The 17,147-nt window shown below is 52.8% G+C and overlaps 1 protein-coding gene across 1 annotated transcript; it reads left to right on the top strand.

The window, feature by feature from the left end:
- The first annotated feature begins 142 nt into the window (after window positions 1-142).
- Window positions 143-16,813, top strand: GYS1 (glycogen synthase 1). The gene is made up of 16 exons (XM_005895368.2): window positions 143-461; window positions 1,936-2,117; window positions 4,319-4,510; window positions 5,687-5,872; window positions 6,115-6,259; window positions 7,225-7,342; window positions 7,642-7,762; window positions 8,053-8,159; window positions 10,228-10,287; window positions 10,378-10,456; window positions 12,009-12,122; window positions 12,443-12,569; window positions 14,185-14,280; window positions 14,471-14,634; window positions 15,074-15,154; window positions 15,334-16,813. The coding sequence occupies exons 1-16, from the start codon at window positions 344-346 to the stop codon at window positions 15,652-15,654; spliced, it is 2,211 nt and encodes a 736-aa protein (XP_005895430.1). The 5' UTR covers window positions 143-343; the 3' UTR covers window positions 15,655-16,813.
- The last annotated feature ends 334 nt before the right edge of the window (window positions 16,814-17,147 follow it).

The following is a 17,147-nucleotide window of genomic DNA, read 5'->3' on the forward strand; positions in this document are numbered from 1 at the left end:
CGGGGCCGAGCCGAGTGAACGCTACACTGTCCACCAATGAGAAGATGCGGGAGCCCCGCCCCCGGGCGCAGACCAATGGCGTTGGCCGGGGGGCAGGCGCCGCCTCCTGGTGGCCGCAAGGTTTCACTGCAGGAGCCCCAGGGGGCTCAGTGACGCTGCGGCCGCTTGCAGCCCGGGTCTGACCGCTCAGGGCGGGGGTGCGGTCGTGCAATAGGAAGCCGAGGGCGGTGCGAGCTTCCCGTCGGGCACCAGCTACCTGGCCCGGCGCCCTGCCCAGTGCATTCCTTCGACACCTCTAGGGCCCCCACCGGTGGCCCCCGGGAGCCCTCTAACCGCGTCGGCCATGCCTCTAAACCGCACTTTGTCCATGTCCTCCCTGCCAGGACTGGAGGACTGGGAGGATGAATTCGACCTGGAGAACACAGTGCTCTTCGAGGTGGCCTGGGAGGTGGCCAACAAGGGTGAGCAAATCGGGCAGAGGGACCCGGACGAGAAGAGCAGGCGGGGATGGGGGCCCGGAATATTGAGTAACAGCGAACGAGGCTGCATGGCATGATTCTGGGTCCTGGGCAAGGAGCCTGTGACTCCTGTGCCCTTGGAGAGGGGCTGGAGTTTGTCTCCTGGGCCCTGGAGGGAGGGGATGAGTCGCATAAGATGAAAGGAGCCTGGAAACCCAGGTCCTGGGTCCTAGGGGAGAGGGAGTTAAAATGAAAAAGACCAGAGACTTGGGTCCTCGATAGGGAAGGAGATGCGGGGGAGGGGAGGAGGTTTTGGCACTTCAGAACTGTGGCCCTAGGTGGGGAAGGATCTTGGGATGTAACTCCGGATTTGAAAGAGAGCCCACTTGGAGATGGGATGCACGAATCGTGGTGGGAGAATTTGGGGAACTGGTCATTTGAGAGTAAATGTGTGAGGAGGCTGGAGACCCTAATTCTTAGATCCTAGGGTGAAAGAGCTTTGGGGCCTGGATGGCAGGGTTCTGAGTGCCTGAGCTCCGGATTCGGAGGAGTAGAGGAGCCTCTTCAGACACATGCGCGCTGGATTGGGGGAAGACTGGGAAGTCCTAAGTTGGTCAGGGGTTGGGCCCTGGGATGGGAGTGGCTGGGGGCCTGGATTTCTGGGTCCCAGGCTCCAAAGCACCTGATGTTCTGGTTTGGAGAAGGCTGGGGCTGGAAACCCAGGAGCGAGGCATCCTAGTGCCACAGAAGGAAGGAAGCTGGGATTTTGCATTACTGAGTTTGGGGAGAGAAAAGAGGGCAGGGGGTGGTGGGGCTGCGGGTGTCTGCAAACACGGAGCCATGGATCGCCAGGGTCCAGGCTCCAGGGGGTAAGGAGTCTGGAGGCCCAGACTCCTGGGTCTGGAATGGAGTCATGGGCGGGGCAGGGCCATGAGTGCCTGTGTCCCCCTGTGGGGAGAGAGAACTGGGGAACTGGTCGTCAGAGTCCCTGGTGGGTGAGAGATGATAGCTCTGGCTTCTTAGGGATGACTGTGGGAACCTAAATGAGGCCATGAAGAGGGATTCTCCCTTATTGTGTCCTGGAGCCTGACTCGGAATTTAAACCCAGCTCCCTTAAGCTGGCAATTCAAGAACTTGGACCCTGATAACCCTTGTCAGCTTCTGTCCTCCTCGGCCCCAGCCCCTAATTCTGTCACACCTGGGAGCCAAGGCCCCCAGTCTCTTCTCTTAGACTCAGAAGTCCAGCCTGAACCCTCTTCTCCCTCCAAGTCCTGACCCCAGCCCCCTCCTCCCATCGACCCAGGAGTACCATCCATCAACCCCCTCTCCCCTCCTCCCTCTGACCCTGAAGTGTGGGCTCCCAGTTCCCTCTTCCTCTGAGCCAGAGGTCCATGGCTCCTGCGCCCCCGCGCCCCCTCCCAGGCCCCAGGTCTGTGGACCTCAGCTGGGGCCTGTTCTCATGTACTTGGGCCCGCAGTGGGCGGGATCTACACAGTGCTGCAGACGAAGGCAAAGGTGACGGGGGACGAGTGGGGTGACAACTACTACCTGGTGGGACCGTACACGGAGCAGGGCGTGAGGACCCAGGTGGAGCTGCTGGAACCCCCGACCCCGGCCCTGAAGAGGACGCTGGACTCCATGAACAGCAAGGGCTGCAAGGTGGGGCATGGCCCGGCCGAGCGCGGGGTGGGGGCAGCGGAAGGAGGAAGAGCAGGGGGTGGGCAGCCCCAGGGATACAGGGAGGCCCGCACAGAAACTCAGGATGGCCCAGTACTTTCCCAGGCAGACATAGAGGAGGTAAGATTGACAGACACTCAGAGAGATCCAGGACTCTGCGAAGTGAGTGGGTGAACCCCCAGCTCTAGGACATTGGTGAATGAACACAGAGAGCAGGTACAAGACAGACTGAAAGGCGGTCCTAAGAGGAAGAGGCCAAGATCCTCAGATGCAGAGAGGAAAAGAGCTAGATGGACAGATAAAACCTGCTGGGTGTGGGGTGGGGGTGAGGCAGGAGGTCGGAGCAGTTGTTCTGGAGCCTGAAGTTCAAATTCACCGGCTCTGGGGACTTTCCTGGCAGTCCAGTGGTTAAGACTTTGCCTTCCAATGCAGGAGGTTGTGGGTTTGATCCCTGGTCAGGAAGCTAAGATCCCACATCCTTGGTTGCCAAAGAAACAAAACATAAAACATAAACAATGTTGTAACAAATTCACTAAAGACTTTAAAAATAGTTCACAGACACAAAAAATTCCCCTTCTCTGCTTCCTCCTGTGTGACCTTGACTGATGAACTTGCTGATAGCATCCACCGTAGAGATTTCTTGGGAGGATGAAATAGCTCATAAAAAGTCTTCAACCCAGGTCCTGGCATGCAGTTCGCACTGTCTGTGAGCTATTATCTTCGTGGTTATTATTATCACATCATTATTACTTAAAACAGCTTGCAGAGGGAGGTGGGCAGGTAGACAAACGAGATAGCCGATGGAGACATGCTGAGTGTCCCCAAAAGTGACGGTTGCCCAGGGATTAGAGCAACAGGGAAATAGAGTCTAGATAGGGAAGAGAGGTAGCCTGATGTTTTAGAGAGAAGGGTCTAGAAGGAGAGAGGAAGCTGGGTAACTGAGGAAGAGAGGCAGGCAGACCCAGGGGACAGAATTTCAGATGTGCAGAGTTGGGAATTAAAAAGAGGAGGGGAGGGGGGATAAATAACAAAGAGGAGGGCGAGAGTGCCAGGCACCTAGTGAGGACTGAGGATGAGAACAGAGGTTAGGCCTGAAGGCAACAGGGCTGAGGCATAGACAAGTTGGGTTCTGGGAGGGAGAGGTACATGCTTGCCTTCATTCATTCACGGCCTCTGGTTTGGGACGGGGTCTGGAGTCCAATCAGGAGGGGCTGTGTCCCTAAGGAACCCTAGGGCGGCCCAGTCCCTCCCCCAGGGCAGCTGCTGTCCACGTGCTGGGGGCCTAAGAATAGCCCCCCCAGCCAAAGGGCAGACAACAGCTGGGAGGGGGAGGGGCATCAGGGAAAAGCCTCATTGGGAGGAGTAGGGTGGCTCAGCCGGATGGAGGTGTGGCAGCAGGCCCAGAAGCTGGGCCACAGGAATCTGGAGGAAGCCAACAGATCAGAGAAATATGGCAGGGGGCAGAAATCCAACCTGGAGGCTTAGAAACTCAGCAGTGGTAGCCCCCAGGGTGTGGAAAGTGGGCGGGCAGTATTAGAAAGCAGGCTGCAGAGTGTAAGATGGGCTGGGAGCAGGGGAAAGAGGAAGCAGGTGAGGTATATGGTGAAAGAATCAGAAACAAGGCAGCAAGGGGTAAAAGCAGCAGCCAGTGAGCCTCAGAAAGGAAAGCTGATGGGAGAAAGCCGCTTGATGACTGGTGGGAGAAATGTGGCAGTGGACATAGAAACAAGGCAGCGGGTTGGAGAAATGATTAGCAGGGCAGTACGGGGCTCAGAGGCAGGACATGAGCAGTGTAGGTTATAAGTAGTGAAGGGCGACAGCTGTTATAGCAACTAAGCAAGGGGGACTTTCCCACTCAGGGGGCACAAGTTCAATCCCTGATCAGGATCTAAGATCACACATGCTGTGTGGTGTGGCAAAAATAAACAAAAATTTTGAAAAGAAAGAAATGAAGCAAGGAATGGGGAGAGATGCCACAGCCGAGATGAGAAAAGATTGTGGGAGGAATAACTAACAGCAAACGGAGGAATAAGGCCACGGGTGAAAAATTAGCAGCAGATAAAGAAAAAGAAGGTAGAAGAACCCAGGCTGTGAGCCTGGACGTCTGGGGATGGAAGACACACAGATGCTGTGACCAGAGGCCGGTGGCCAAAACCCTAAGCCTTCCTGTGTTCCCTCTGCAGGTGTACTTCGGGCGCTGGCTGATTGAGGGGGGCCCCCTGGTGGTGCTCCTCGATGTGGGGGCCTCAGCCTGGGCCCTGGAGCGCTGGAAGGGGGAGCTATGGGACACATGCAACATCGGGGTGCCCTGGTACGACCGGGAGGCCAACGACGCCGTCCTTTTTGGCTTCCTCACCACCTGGTTCCTGGGTGAGGTAGGCCCCACTCTCAGCGCCTCTGTCACTCCTTTTGACCCCAGGTCCCAAATTACAACGGCCATCAGCCCCTGGCCAGAGGGTTGCCAGGTGGTTGGAGGGTTGTTGGTGTCTCTTCTGCCCAAGCATTCTGGGAATTGTAGTCGTTTAATCCAGGGATTAGATCTAATCTTTGGGAACATGGACATCCAGGGGCCTAGATTGTTCTTTCTTCAGAGAGCCAGTCTCAACTCCAGATCATCCACTCCAGTCTTCCAAATATGGAAATTCCAAGCTCCTAGCTCTAGAGGAGGCTGGCTTGACGGGAAGGCTCACCCTAGGGAATTCTGGGAGTTGTAATTCTCTCATCCTATATTGGGCTGCTGCTGCTGCTGCTAAGTCACTTCAGTCGTGTCCGACTCTGTGCGACCCCATAGACGGCAGCTCACCAGGCTCCCCCGTCCCTGGGATTCTCCAGGCAAGAACACTGGAGTGGGTTGCCATTTCCTTCTCCAATGCATGAAAGTGAAAAGTGAAAGTGAAGTCGCTCAGTCGTGTCTGACTCTTAGCAACCATATGGACAACAGCCTACCAGGCTCCTCTGTCCATGGGATTTTCCAGGCAAGAGTACTGGAGTGGGGTGCCATCACCTTCTCCATATATTGGGCTAGACTTGGCTTTCAGATGGGGCCCCGGATGTTTAGGAATCCCCAGCCTATCTGAGAACCAGGAATCCTGTTACTGACCCTCTTCTAGGTTTTAAAAGACTCAAGATGCTTTTCTTTCCCCACACCTTGGGACAAACAGTTTATAAACTGGCTGCTTCTAGGGCATCCTGGGAGTTGTCCGTCAGCAAGTGTTCAGTACAGGTCTACTCTTGACTGGCATAAAGGGTCTCCAAGAATTGTGTTCATGACCTGGGGAAAACTTTGGTCTTTCCAATCACCCCCGCTGGGACTTAGAAGGTTGGTCAAAAAAACAACTCCCATCAGCCTCTGGGGATGAGGTCAGGTAGTCCAGTGGCTTCAAGGATTGAGAGATCCTTGTCTGATGGGGATTACAGTAGGTCACCACCTACTCTGTGCAGTAGTGGGGGTAGATTTACTGCTCTCCTGCTTCCTCATCTACGTGGGGGATCACTGGTTGTCTTCACAAAATACATGGAGACACAGCAGCCCTGTCTCTATTGCCCCACAGTTCCTGGCCCAGAGCGAGGAGAAACCACACGTGGTCGCACACTTCCACGAGTGGTTGGCAGGTGTCGGGCTCTGCCTGTGCCGCGCCCGGCGGCTGCCCGTGGCTACCATCTTCACCACCCACGCCACGCTGCTGGGGCGATACCTGTGTGCTGGGGCTGTGGACTTCTACAACAACCTGGAGAATGTGAGCTGGGGATGTGGCAAATGGGGGTTGCCAATGTTACAAGACAGCCCAAAGCTGTCTTCAAAGCCCAAGGGGATCAAGTTCTCTCTTCTCCTGGGACCCAGGAGTCCAAATCCCCAGTCCTCTCCAAGCTCAGACCCAGGAGTCCAGCTTTCAGCCCCCGTCTCACCCAAGACACTGCAGACTGGACCTTCTATCTTTCCCCAGTCCTTCTAACCTGATCGCCCTTTCTGCCTGCCCAGTTCAACGTGGACAAAGAAGCAGGTGAGAGGCAAATCTATCACCGCTACTGCATGGAGCGGGCCGCAGCCCACTGCGCTCATGTCTTCACTACTGTGTCCCAGATTACCGCCATTGAGGCTCAGCACCTACTCAAAAGGAAACCAGGTAGGAAACAGGCTGGGGACCGTAGACGTAAACGAGGTAGTCTGTGCCAAGGCCTGTACCAACCTTTTTTTTTTTTTTTTTTTTTGCTGTAAAGAGCAGAGAACTACAACTCCCAGAAGGCCATAGGTTGCTGGCCTGAATATGAGGCTGCCTGACTGTATACCCTAGAGACTAATGGGAGGTGTAGTTTCTTTAATTTCAGAAATGGTAAAATTCTTTTACTGACTAATATAGATATTGGTCTTACAAAGAGGAAGGAAGTTCCTTGCATTTTATTTTTGAGAAAAGCAGTGTTAGAACCAATTATTCTTTCCAAACTAGAGCATCTATTGTCGATGGGTGCAAGGCCTTTGGCTGGACAGCTCCTTATATTCCTGGAATTTTATCCCAGCAGCTGGTGGGGGTTATAGTTTTTCAATGATACAGTTTAATTTCTATGACAATAGCAAACAGTTGGGGCCATAAAAGAGGCTTGAAGGTAGAGAAACAGGATGGGGACATTGATTCATTCCCCCAGCTCAGGGTGCTGCTGCTGCTGCTAAATCGCTTCAGTCGTGTCCGACTCTGTGTGATCCCATAGACGGCAGCCCACCAGGCTCCCCCGTCCCTGGGATTCTCCAGGCAAGAACACTGGAGTGGGTTGCCATCTCCTTCTCCAAAGTGTAGGGGAAACAAAAGAACTACAACTCCCAGAAGCCTTGATGCTGATCTGTTCCCTGTTTAGTTAGCCATTCACAGGGGCTGATGGGAATTGTGGTTAGGCTTCTGAAATAAGCAAGCAATATTGGGCAAGAAGGTGTCTGAGTGGTAGGGCAATTGGGTCACTGCAGGAACTCACAGAGGAGCTATCGAAACAAAAACATTGTGAAAGGAAAGGGGTCTTTCCTTCATTTATTCATTCAGCCACATTGATCTGAATGAAGAAATGAAGAAATGAAATGTGGGACCTTCTCCCCCAATCCCAGATATCGTGACCCCCAATGGACTGAATGTGAAGAAATTCTCTGCCATGCATGAGTTCCAGAACCTCCATGCTCAGAGCAAGGCTCGAATCCAGGAGTTTGTGCGGGGCCATTTTTATGGGTATGTAGGCCAGATACTTAGGTCTCGAGAGAGGAGGGGGTTGGGAGCCCAGACTCCTGGGGCCAATAGAGGGGAGAGCTGAGGGCTCAGTCTCTTGAGTTCTTGAGCACCAGCACAACGGCTGAGTATTTAAGGAAATCTCTGTCTAAGGAGAAAAGAACCACAGTTCCCATGATGAGTTCCCATGATGCCTCTGTCCTAAGATGTTCTTTGCCCCAGTGGCTTCTGGGGTTTGTAGTTTTGAGGCTGGGGTGAGTGGGCGAGGGTCTTGGCTTCACCCTGGGTTGTGGCTTCTTTAGGCACCTAGACTTCAACTTGGACAAGACCTTGTACTTCTTTATCGCCGGCCGCTATGAGTTCTCCAACAAGGGGGCCGACGTCTTCCTGGAGGCCTTGGCCCGGCTCAACTATCTGCTCAGAGTAAGGCCTGGGCTGCAAGGGGTCAAAGAGAAGGAGAATGGAGACCTGGGGAGGTGGGGGCAGGGAAACCTATGTATAAAATGGGAGTGTAGGGACGACTCAGAAAGAAGATCAGAGTCCCAGTGGGGACGGTAGCTCTGTCCTATATTCTTGACAGGAAGGGACATGGCAGGGTCCTAGTGGTCTTGGGGGGTGAAAATGGGTGGGTGGTCTCAGCCTTCTCCCATGTGATGCTCACTCACACACACATACACACACACACACAAGGCCCTCCCTTTCCTCTGCCCCAGGTGAATGGCAGTGAGCAGACGGTGGTCGCCTTCTTCATCATGCCGGCTCGGACCAACAATTTCAACGTGGAAACCCTTAAGGGCCAGGCCGTGCGCAAGCAGCTTTGGTCAGCAGTCCTTGGCCCAGTTTTCCTGCGGCTCCCACTCCCATCTGTGTGCTTTGGGTCCCCCGTTTCTCCCGGAGTCTCAGTTTTGTCATCTGTAACATGATCAACCCATCCCCGACCTGATTCCTAGCAAAGTCACTGGCTTCAGATGTGTCCGGCCCCGGGGCATACGAAATTGCAGTCACAGGCAGGGTGAATGTGACTGCAGGACCAGGGCTCTGATATCCAACCAGCGAGTTCAGCTCACGCCCCTGTCCCACGCTGGCTTTGTAACCTGAGGCCAGCCACTCAGCCTCTCAAGCCTTTCTCTCTTCCTTCCTTTTCTTGGCTGTGCTGGGTCTTCATTGCTCTGCATGGGCTTTCTCTAGTTGTGACGAGCAGGGGTTACTCTCTAGTTTCAGTGCGTGGGCTCAGTAGTTATAGAGCTCGGGCTTAGTTGCTCCATGGGATGTGGAATCTTCCTGGACCAGGGATTGAATCCGTGTCCCCTGCATTGTGTCATATACGGTCGTGGAAGTAAAAGTCACTCAGTCATATCCGACTCTTGGCGACCCCATGGACTATACAGTCCATGGAATTCTCCAGGCCAAAATACTGGAGTGGGTAGCCTTTCCCTTCTCCAGGGGATCTTCCTGACTCAGGAATTGAACCTGGGTCTCCTGCATTGCAGGCAGATTCGTTACCCACTGAGCTATCAGGGAAGCTCTCTTTTTTCTTTTAGTATTTATTATTTATTTGACTGCCCTGAGTCTTAGTTGCAGCACATGGGATCTTTCGCATGTGAACTCTTAGTTGCACAAGCCTGTTTCTTTTTCTTTTTTTAATTAATTATTTTATTTTTGGCTGCACCTGGGTCTTTGTTGCTGCACATGGGCTTTCTCTAGTCATGTTGAGCTGGGGCTACTCTTGAGCTGCAGTGTGCAGGCATGTCATTGCAGTGGCTTCTCTTGTTGCAGAGCACGGGCTCTGGGGTGCACAGGCCTCAGTAGTTGTGGCTCGCAGGCTCTAGAGTGTGGTGTCAGTCGTTGTGCACAGGTTGGTTGCCTGGGGCATGTGGGATCTTCCTAGACCAGGGATTGAACCTGTGTCCCCTGCATTGGCACGGGGATTCTTAACCACTGGACCATCAGGGAAGTCCAAGCCTCAGTTTCTTCAGCTGTAAAACCCACTCACTAGCCATTGGCTGGCTATTCCTTGAGCTCCTACTGTGTGCCAGGTGCTGTTCCAGGCATTGGGAACACAGTTGTGAACCAGAAAGGTAAAATCCCTGCCCTCATTGAGTTCACGTTCTAGAAAGTTCTATAGAAAGTGCTCTGGCCAAAAAAAAAAAAAGGCAGGACTGGGATATGAGATGGGGTTGTCGTGATAGGTCACAGTGAGAAAGTACCAGCAAGTAGAGACCAAGAGAGGAAATGAGGGAGAGAGCATTGTGCATATCTGGGGAACAGCATTTCAGGCAGAGGGAACAGCAAGTGCAAAGGCCCTGGAGCATGTTTGAGAAACAGCAAGGAAGCCAATGGGGATGGAGCAGAATGCCCTAGGGAGATGGGGTAGAAAATGAAGCCAGAGCTCTGAGAGGACCATGAACAGAGGAATGTCAATGACATTGTAGGGTGGCACTTGGGTAGCTTTACTTGTGTCCATACATTTTCCCCTCTCAGAACGTAATTTTCCCTTTTAATAAAATGGGGCTTAGGATTGCTAGTACAAATCCTAATAATAGCTGACATTTCTGGAAGGTTCACTGTGTGCCGGGCACTGTGCATTTTTTGTCATGACCTCATTGAATTCACACTGCAAACCTTTGAGGTTGCTTCTATTTTTATCCCCATCTGACAGATGAGTCACCGAAGTCAGAGAGGGAAGCCCATCTGTCCCTGGCCACACAGCTGATGCAAGGCACAAGGAAACCAAGCCTTCTAGGACCTAATACCCCGAGTCCCCATCCTCCAGCCCAGAAATCCCCAGGGCTTCTCTCTGCTCAGACCTCAACTTCCCAGCTGCCCCAGAAGCCTAACAATGAATGGCAGCTGGTCTCTATGTAATGTTGTCGCTCTGCTTCCTCCAGGGATACGGCCAACACAGTGAAGGAAAAGTTTGGGAGGAAGCTTTACGAATCCTTGCTGGTGTGAGTGCCCTGCCCTCAGCCCTGCATCCTCCTGGGCTCTAAACCCTCTCGTCACCCATGCCCAGATGCATCCCCCTGCTCGCCTTACAGGGGGAGCCTCCCAGACATGAACAAGATGCTGGACAAGGAGGACTTCACTATGATGAAGAGAGCTATCTTTGCCACACAGGTATGGTTTGAACTCCCGAGTCGAGAGATGGCGATTCCCAGAAGCAGCCCCTGAGGCAGACTGCCATGTTAGCTCTGACCCCAGAGATGGCTGGGAGTTCAGCTTTATTGCCAAGCCCTTATTCCAGGAATCAATTTTGAAGTCAGAAGGGTGTGAGCTGACTGGTATATTTTCAATTCCCAGAAGCCTTTAGGGTAGCCTGCTTTCCCACAGCTTATTCTGCCACAGAGGCTGCTGGGAGTTGTAATTCCTTTGAGTCCTTGGGGACTCCATGAACAAAAGGTAGAAGGGACCGTAGACTAAAGTCAATAATGAAAATGTTAGTTGTTCAGTTGTGTCAGGCTCTGTTCAGTTTACTGCAAAAGGAGAACTACAACTCCCTGCTGACTTTGGGCTTTGCTGCATGCTACCTCTACCTCTTCCCCCAGAGGCTGCTGGGAGTGGTAGTTTTGTTGGTCCTCTGGGGGTAGACTGGGGTCAGCTGAAACACTCCTTGAAGAACACTGAAAATTCTCAGCAGTTGGTGTTTCTTCTCCCACTGGTTGTTTCTAAGTTCTCAGATAGCCTTGGGAGTTGTAGCTTCTTTACATACCTGGGGTTAATTAGAGGGATGGGAAACCTTAGAGACTATCGGCAGCCACAGAATGAGAACTACAACTCCCAGCAGCCCCTGGGGGCTTTTTGCTACCTTGACTCTCCCTGCCCCCAGAGACTTCTGGGAATTAGAGTTCTTTTCTTCTCTGGAGTCATGGGTTTTTGGTATCTGTGGTCAGTGTTGGTGATCCATTACCTGGGGAATGGAAACCAAGACAGCCAAGTTGCTCAAATAAGGTGTGACCTGTTTTTGGCCAAACTAAAATTTCCAAAAGTTCCTTAGGCAGTTGGCCTCACTGAGGATGTTTCTGCCATGAGGCTGCTGGGAGTTGTAGTTTCCTGGGCTCCTGGAGTCAGTAAACTGAGGAGGAGTAGATATTTTAATGAGAGGAATGATGGGACAGCTGCAAAGAACTATACATCCCAGCAGTCTCTGGGACTGCTATTGCACTAGCTCTGTCTTCCTCTAGTGACTCGTGGGAACTGTGGTTTCTTTTGAGAGTGGGCTTTTGAGGGTGGAGGTGGAGAGGAGATCCAGGATTTTCATAAGAAAACTGTAACTCCCAGCAAGCAGCCCCTGAAAGGCACAGTCTCTGCACCCATCAATTGCTGGGAGTTACAATCCATTTGGGTTTCTTTGGTGACAGCCCAGAGTACAGAACAAGTTTAGCTACAATTCCCTGTATTCTGTGAGGCATGTTAACCCTGGCTCTGCCTCAAAGACAGCTGAAGATTATAGTTTGTTTTCAGCTCATGGTGGTTAAAAGGAAATGAAAACCTTTACAGATAGAGCCAAGTAGGAAATCTACAACTCCTGGTAATCTCCTGGGTTTGTTGCTCCACAACCTGGTGAGAATTGTGGTCCCCTTAGATCCCCAGGATCAGCATGGCTCATGGGGAAGGAGGGAGCCCTCTGGGCCCTTGCCTGACCCCACACCCCAACTTGTGGCCCCTACAGCGGCAATCTTTCCCTCCTGTGTGCACCCACAATATGCTGGATGACTCCTCAGACCCCATCTTGACAACCATCCGCCGAATCGGCCTCTTTAATAGTGGTGCTGACAGAGTCAAGGTGAGCGCACTGGCCAGGGCGGGGTTGAGCAAAGTCGGGGGGAGTGGTTTAGGAGGAAGGGGTGTGATACGAGGGATGGAGCCTGGCCCTCATGTTCCCAATCTACCCTAGTTTATGAAAGGACTGCAGTGTTTAGAAAGAACCTTTGCTTCTGAGGCAGACAGCCTTGGATTCCTATCTTTGTCCTGACACTGACTTGTGTGGGTTTGGTCAAGTCTTGCATCCTCTCTGAGCCACCCAGAGAGCACCCTGGGAGCTCCCTCCACCCAGGGAGGAGCTAAATAGGGTGCTCAGGTTGAGCCCTTGTTTTTCGCTGCCAGGTGATTTTTCACCCGGAGTTCCTGTCTTCTACGAGCCCTCTGCTCCCTGTGGACTATGAGGAATTTGTCCGTGGCTGCCACCTTGGGGTCTTCCCCTCCTACTATGAGCCTTGGGGCTACACACCAGGTGAGTTCAGCATCTGGCATGATCCTGAGCCAAGGGACTCGCCCTCCCTGAGCTCCAAGCTCCACCCTTGCGAAAGAGGAACAATGGGAACAGTCTGTTCATGTGTTTCTGTGACACAGCAGCTCATGTGATGAGTAACTAGAGGGCTGATGTCAGAGTTCACACGTGATTTCTCTGTTTGCTACTGTTTGGTTTCCGCAAACAGCAACAGCTTAAATGCACAGTTTGCTAACAATCCAGCTACTTTCCTATGTTTTTAAGGGTAAATAAATACCACATTTGCTGTAGTATTTCTTCAGTGATGAGTAATTTGACAGATCTTTTAAACAGTACTTGTGTGATGATTAGGAAACTTGCCAGTTTCGTTTTCATCCACGGTTAGAACGATGTGACCAGCCCCAACCCTATTTTTCCCATGGTGATGGTGGTTTAGTCACTAAGTTGTGTCCGACTCTTTGCGACTCCATGGACTGTAGCCTGCCAGGATCCTCTGTCCGTGGGATTCCCCAGGCAAGAATACTTCAGTGGGTTGCCATTTCCTTCTTCAGGAGATCTTCCCGACTAAGGAATTGAACCCAGGTCTCCTCCATTGCAGGCAGATTCTTTAGCCACTGAGCTAGAAGTGCTACCTCTAGCCTCTATTTTTTTTTTTTTTAATAAGCCTTGTCATATGTAGTGCCTACTTTTGCAGCTTACAGATATTTTTAGAAACACATAGGAAGTATAATAAACTCCTTGAAGCGTTTCTCAGCATTATTTTAAGGTAGTAAATGAGGTATAGAAGGTGCTCTGCACACAGGGTTAGTAATAATGAGAGATCTTATCTTACCTCCTATCAAAACAGACTATGGGGACTTCTGTGGTGGTCCAGTGATTGAGGTTCCTGGCTCCCTATGCAGGGGGCATGGGCTCCATCTCTGGTTGGGGAACTAAGATCCCACATTCCACACAGTGTGGCCAAAAAAAAAAAGCAAAACAAACAAACAACAACAACAACAAAACAGACTATGAAGTTATGAAAACCAAAACAGTGTAACCTGGCACAGCAAAGTATCTTACAAGTTTTAAGGATTCGTTAAAATGGTCGACACTGGCCCAGAGTACCGGGCTCAATAAATTAGCATCTTTATTGACCAATTATAGACTTTTTCTTACCCTGAGCCCTTGGACAAGTGAATTCCCTTTTCTGGACCTCTTAGCGTCTCCTCTAAGAAATAGGGACTATCACTCGTGGGCTAATGCACAGCTTGATTTTTCTGGCTTCTGATTTACTCAGCACAGCGCCCGGCACTTATTAAAGGCTCCAGTAGAGGGCGCCATTGAAGCTTTTATTGGGATTTAAGAGTTGACTCATTGGAAAAGACTGATGCTGGGAGGGATTGGGGGCAGGAGGAGAAGGGGACGACAGAGGATGAGATGGCTGGATGGCATCACTGACTCGATGGACGTGAGTCTGAGTGAACTCTGGGAGTTGGTGATGGACAGGGAGGCCTGGCGTGCTGCAATTCATGGGGTCGCAAAGAGTCGGACACGACTGAGCGACTGATTTGATCTGATCTGAAGACAATACTGTAAAGACGGAAAGTAAGCAGACCTTTCTCACACCTTCCCGCAGCTGAATGCACGGTAATGGGTATCCCCAGTGTCTCCACCAACCTCTCCGGATTCGGCTGCTTCATGGAGGAACACATCGCAGACCCCTCAGCTTACGGTCAGCGTCCGGACTGAGAGCCGAAATATTTGAATCCTGGGAAAGAGGGGCGTGGACTCTTGGGCCACTAAAAGGAGGGAGTGGACTCCTTAGTCCCAGTGGGAGGGAGGCCTCCTGGTCCTCGCAGAGTCCCAGAGAGAATGAAGGTTTTCAGTCTGTTCTCTGAGACCCCCCGTCCTGGCCCCGACAGGTATCTACATTCTGGACCGGCGATTCCGCAGTCTGGATGATTCCTGCTCGCAGCTCACCTCCTTCCTCTACAGCTTCTGCCAGCAGAGCCGAAGGCAGCGCATTATCCAGCGGAACCGAACGGAGCGCCTCTCTGACCTTCTGGACTGGAAATACCTAGGCCGGGTATAACTCCCCTCCCTGTCCTCTGCCGGTGAATCAGTCACTTCCGGCTCTGGGTGTCTGATTCCCCAAGCCTCGAAAGCTGACACAAAGGGCACGCTCTCTTTTTTGTAACGCTTGCTGTCCCTTTAAGAAACTATCATCCAGAAGATATCTGGGTTGGAAGTTCTCTATTTGCATAAGGGTGTGGCCAAAGATGTACCTGATTGGAGAATCCCGACCCTCTTAGTGGGTGTGGCTCAGAGTCTGTCCATTCACAGCCTTGCTTATCTACATAAGGGGTGGAGCCTCGGACGTGATTGGCCTAGAGATTAAATGGAAATCACCTGGCGTGTGCTGATCTGATTGAAGGTGTAGCCAGGACTCGCCCCGCCGCCAAATCTCGGGGGCGGGGTCTGCTCCTGCCCCCTGATGCCCACCCCACTTCTTTTCCTCCAACAAGTACTACATGTCAGCGCGCCACATGGCGCTGGCCAAGGCCTTTCCAGAATACTTCACCTACGAGCCTCACGAGGCTGACGCGGTAAGTGGATCCGGAGGTCCCTCTGGTGGGCCAGGAGCTAGAAAGGGGGTTGGGGGGGTGAGGTGGGGTGTCCCTCCTGGAGTCGCAAGGCCTCGTTGCGACTGGGACGTTGGACGCCCAGGCTGGCTCTAGGGGGCCTCTGCTCACTCTGCGGTTTGTGGCCACACCTCCGTACACAGACCCAGGGCTACCGCTACCCACGGCCAGCCTCAGTGCCACCATCACCCTCGCTGTCGCGACACTCCAGCCCGCACCAGAGCGAGGATGAGGAGGAACCCCGGGACTTACCACCTGATGAAGATGACGAGCGCTACGACGAGGACGAGGAGGCCGCCAAGGACCGGCGCAACATCCGCGCCCCCGAGTGGCCACGCCGCGCCTCCTGCACCTCTTCCACCGGGAGCAAGCGTGGGTCTGTGGACACAGCGCCCTCCAGCTCAGTCAGCACCCCCAGCGAACCCCTTAGCCCCGCCAGCTCCCTGGGCGAGGAACGCAACTAAATCCCCAACCCCACACTATCCCTTCCCGCCCCCCGCCCCGCCAACCCTGCCTCCCTTATCCAGAGAATGGATGTGGAATGGCGCTGTCTCAAAACTTCACTCCAGATCTTCAACCCTCTGTGGGGTCCACAACCCCGCCTCCTCCGCCATACACTCCAGCCCCTCTAGCCCCGCTCTTGGAATCCCCAACACTCCAGTATCCACAACACTGTGCCTTTATTGTGCCCTGGAGTTCCCCCCCGGGCCGTCCCAGAGGCCAGGGATCTGCCATTGCCCTGCCGTGGTGCCAGAGGTTTTCAGAAACCTGCTCTGTTGCCTTTTATGCTGGGGCTCCTAGAATCCCTTGCGCTTACTAATTCTACAGCATACAGAGTCTGCCACGTGCAGGCCTGGCCAGGACGCCACTGAGCACTAGAAACCATGTGGCGTCTCTGCTAGTGAGACAATCAAGTCCAGAGCTGGCGCCCTTTCAGGGACTTAACTGAGTGCAGGTTCTCTATTTCAGCTCCAGAACTCGAGCTCCAGGCCAGTGCAGTCCTGTTTACTCTGAGGGAGCCCTCCCTGGGGTGTCCAACTCTGCCTGGAGGATCCCTCCACCCCAACTCCCTTCTTCCTCTGCACTTTGGCCAAGCAAGTGGGGGCAGAACCACTTGGCTTCTCATTCCTACTGGAGAACACTGTCTTGGTCTAGATGCCTTTCTGGCCTTTTCTGGACCAGACCCTACTCCTCCTTCCCTGAATCTGAATTCCCCCATATCTCTAGACTCCTGTGGCTTCCAGGGAATCCCTCTGTTGAGGACAACTGGCTGTCTTCTCCTGCACCCTCCCCCAAACAACCCTCAACCGCTAGACCCACCATGAAACCACTGGGTTCTGGGTCCCAGCTGCTGATTCTAGAACCCCGCCTCTGTGCTGCATCCTGGTCCCATCCCCTAGATCTAGAACTCAGCCCACTGGATTCTAGAACCTCCATATTTACCTCACCTCGAGGCTCTTCCATCCCCAAGCTGTGCCCTGTCCCCAGCTTTGGTGAAAGAGAGGGGCCCCTTATGTGTGCTGTGCTGTGTCTGCTGCACTTGGTTTGCAGTTGGGAGCGGAAGGCAGAAGGGGTGTGATTGAAGTGTGTCCAGAGATGAAAAAATACATATATATTTAAGAATCTCAGGTCTGTTCTGATGTGAGGGCTTGGTGGACCTGAATCCTGGCCCCGCCCTCCTCTTTACTCCTATTCCTCCCCCTGCCCAAGGCTGGGTCCCTGTTCCCTTGTCTCACTCTGCTGTCTTAGAGATTTGGCTTGCCATTGGATTCCACTATTATTTCAAAGGCACCTCTTGTTTTAGACTCAACTTTTAAGTCCCAAAGTTGGCTCAAGCTCTTTGGCAGAAAGGGGCTGTCACTGGAAAAAGGGCCTGTAGGGTAGCCATGAACCATATGTGGCTATTTAAATTCCTCAGTAGCACTAGTCATATGCAAGGGTGGCCACATGTGGCCCA

This window comes from Bos mutus, chromosome 18, assembly GCF_027580195.1.
Source record: "Bos mutus isolate GX-2022 chromosome 18, NWIPB_WYAK_1.1, whole genome shotgun sequence".
In the NCBI taxonomy this organism is placed as follows: Eukaryota; Metazoa; Chordata; class Mammalia; order Artiodactyla; family Bovidae; genus Bos; species Bos mutus.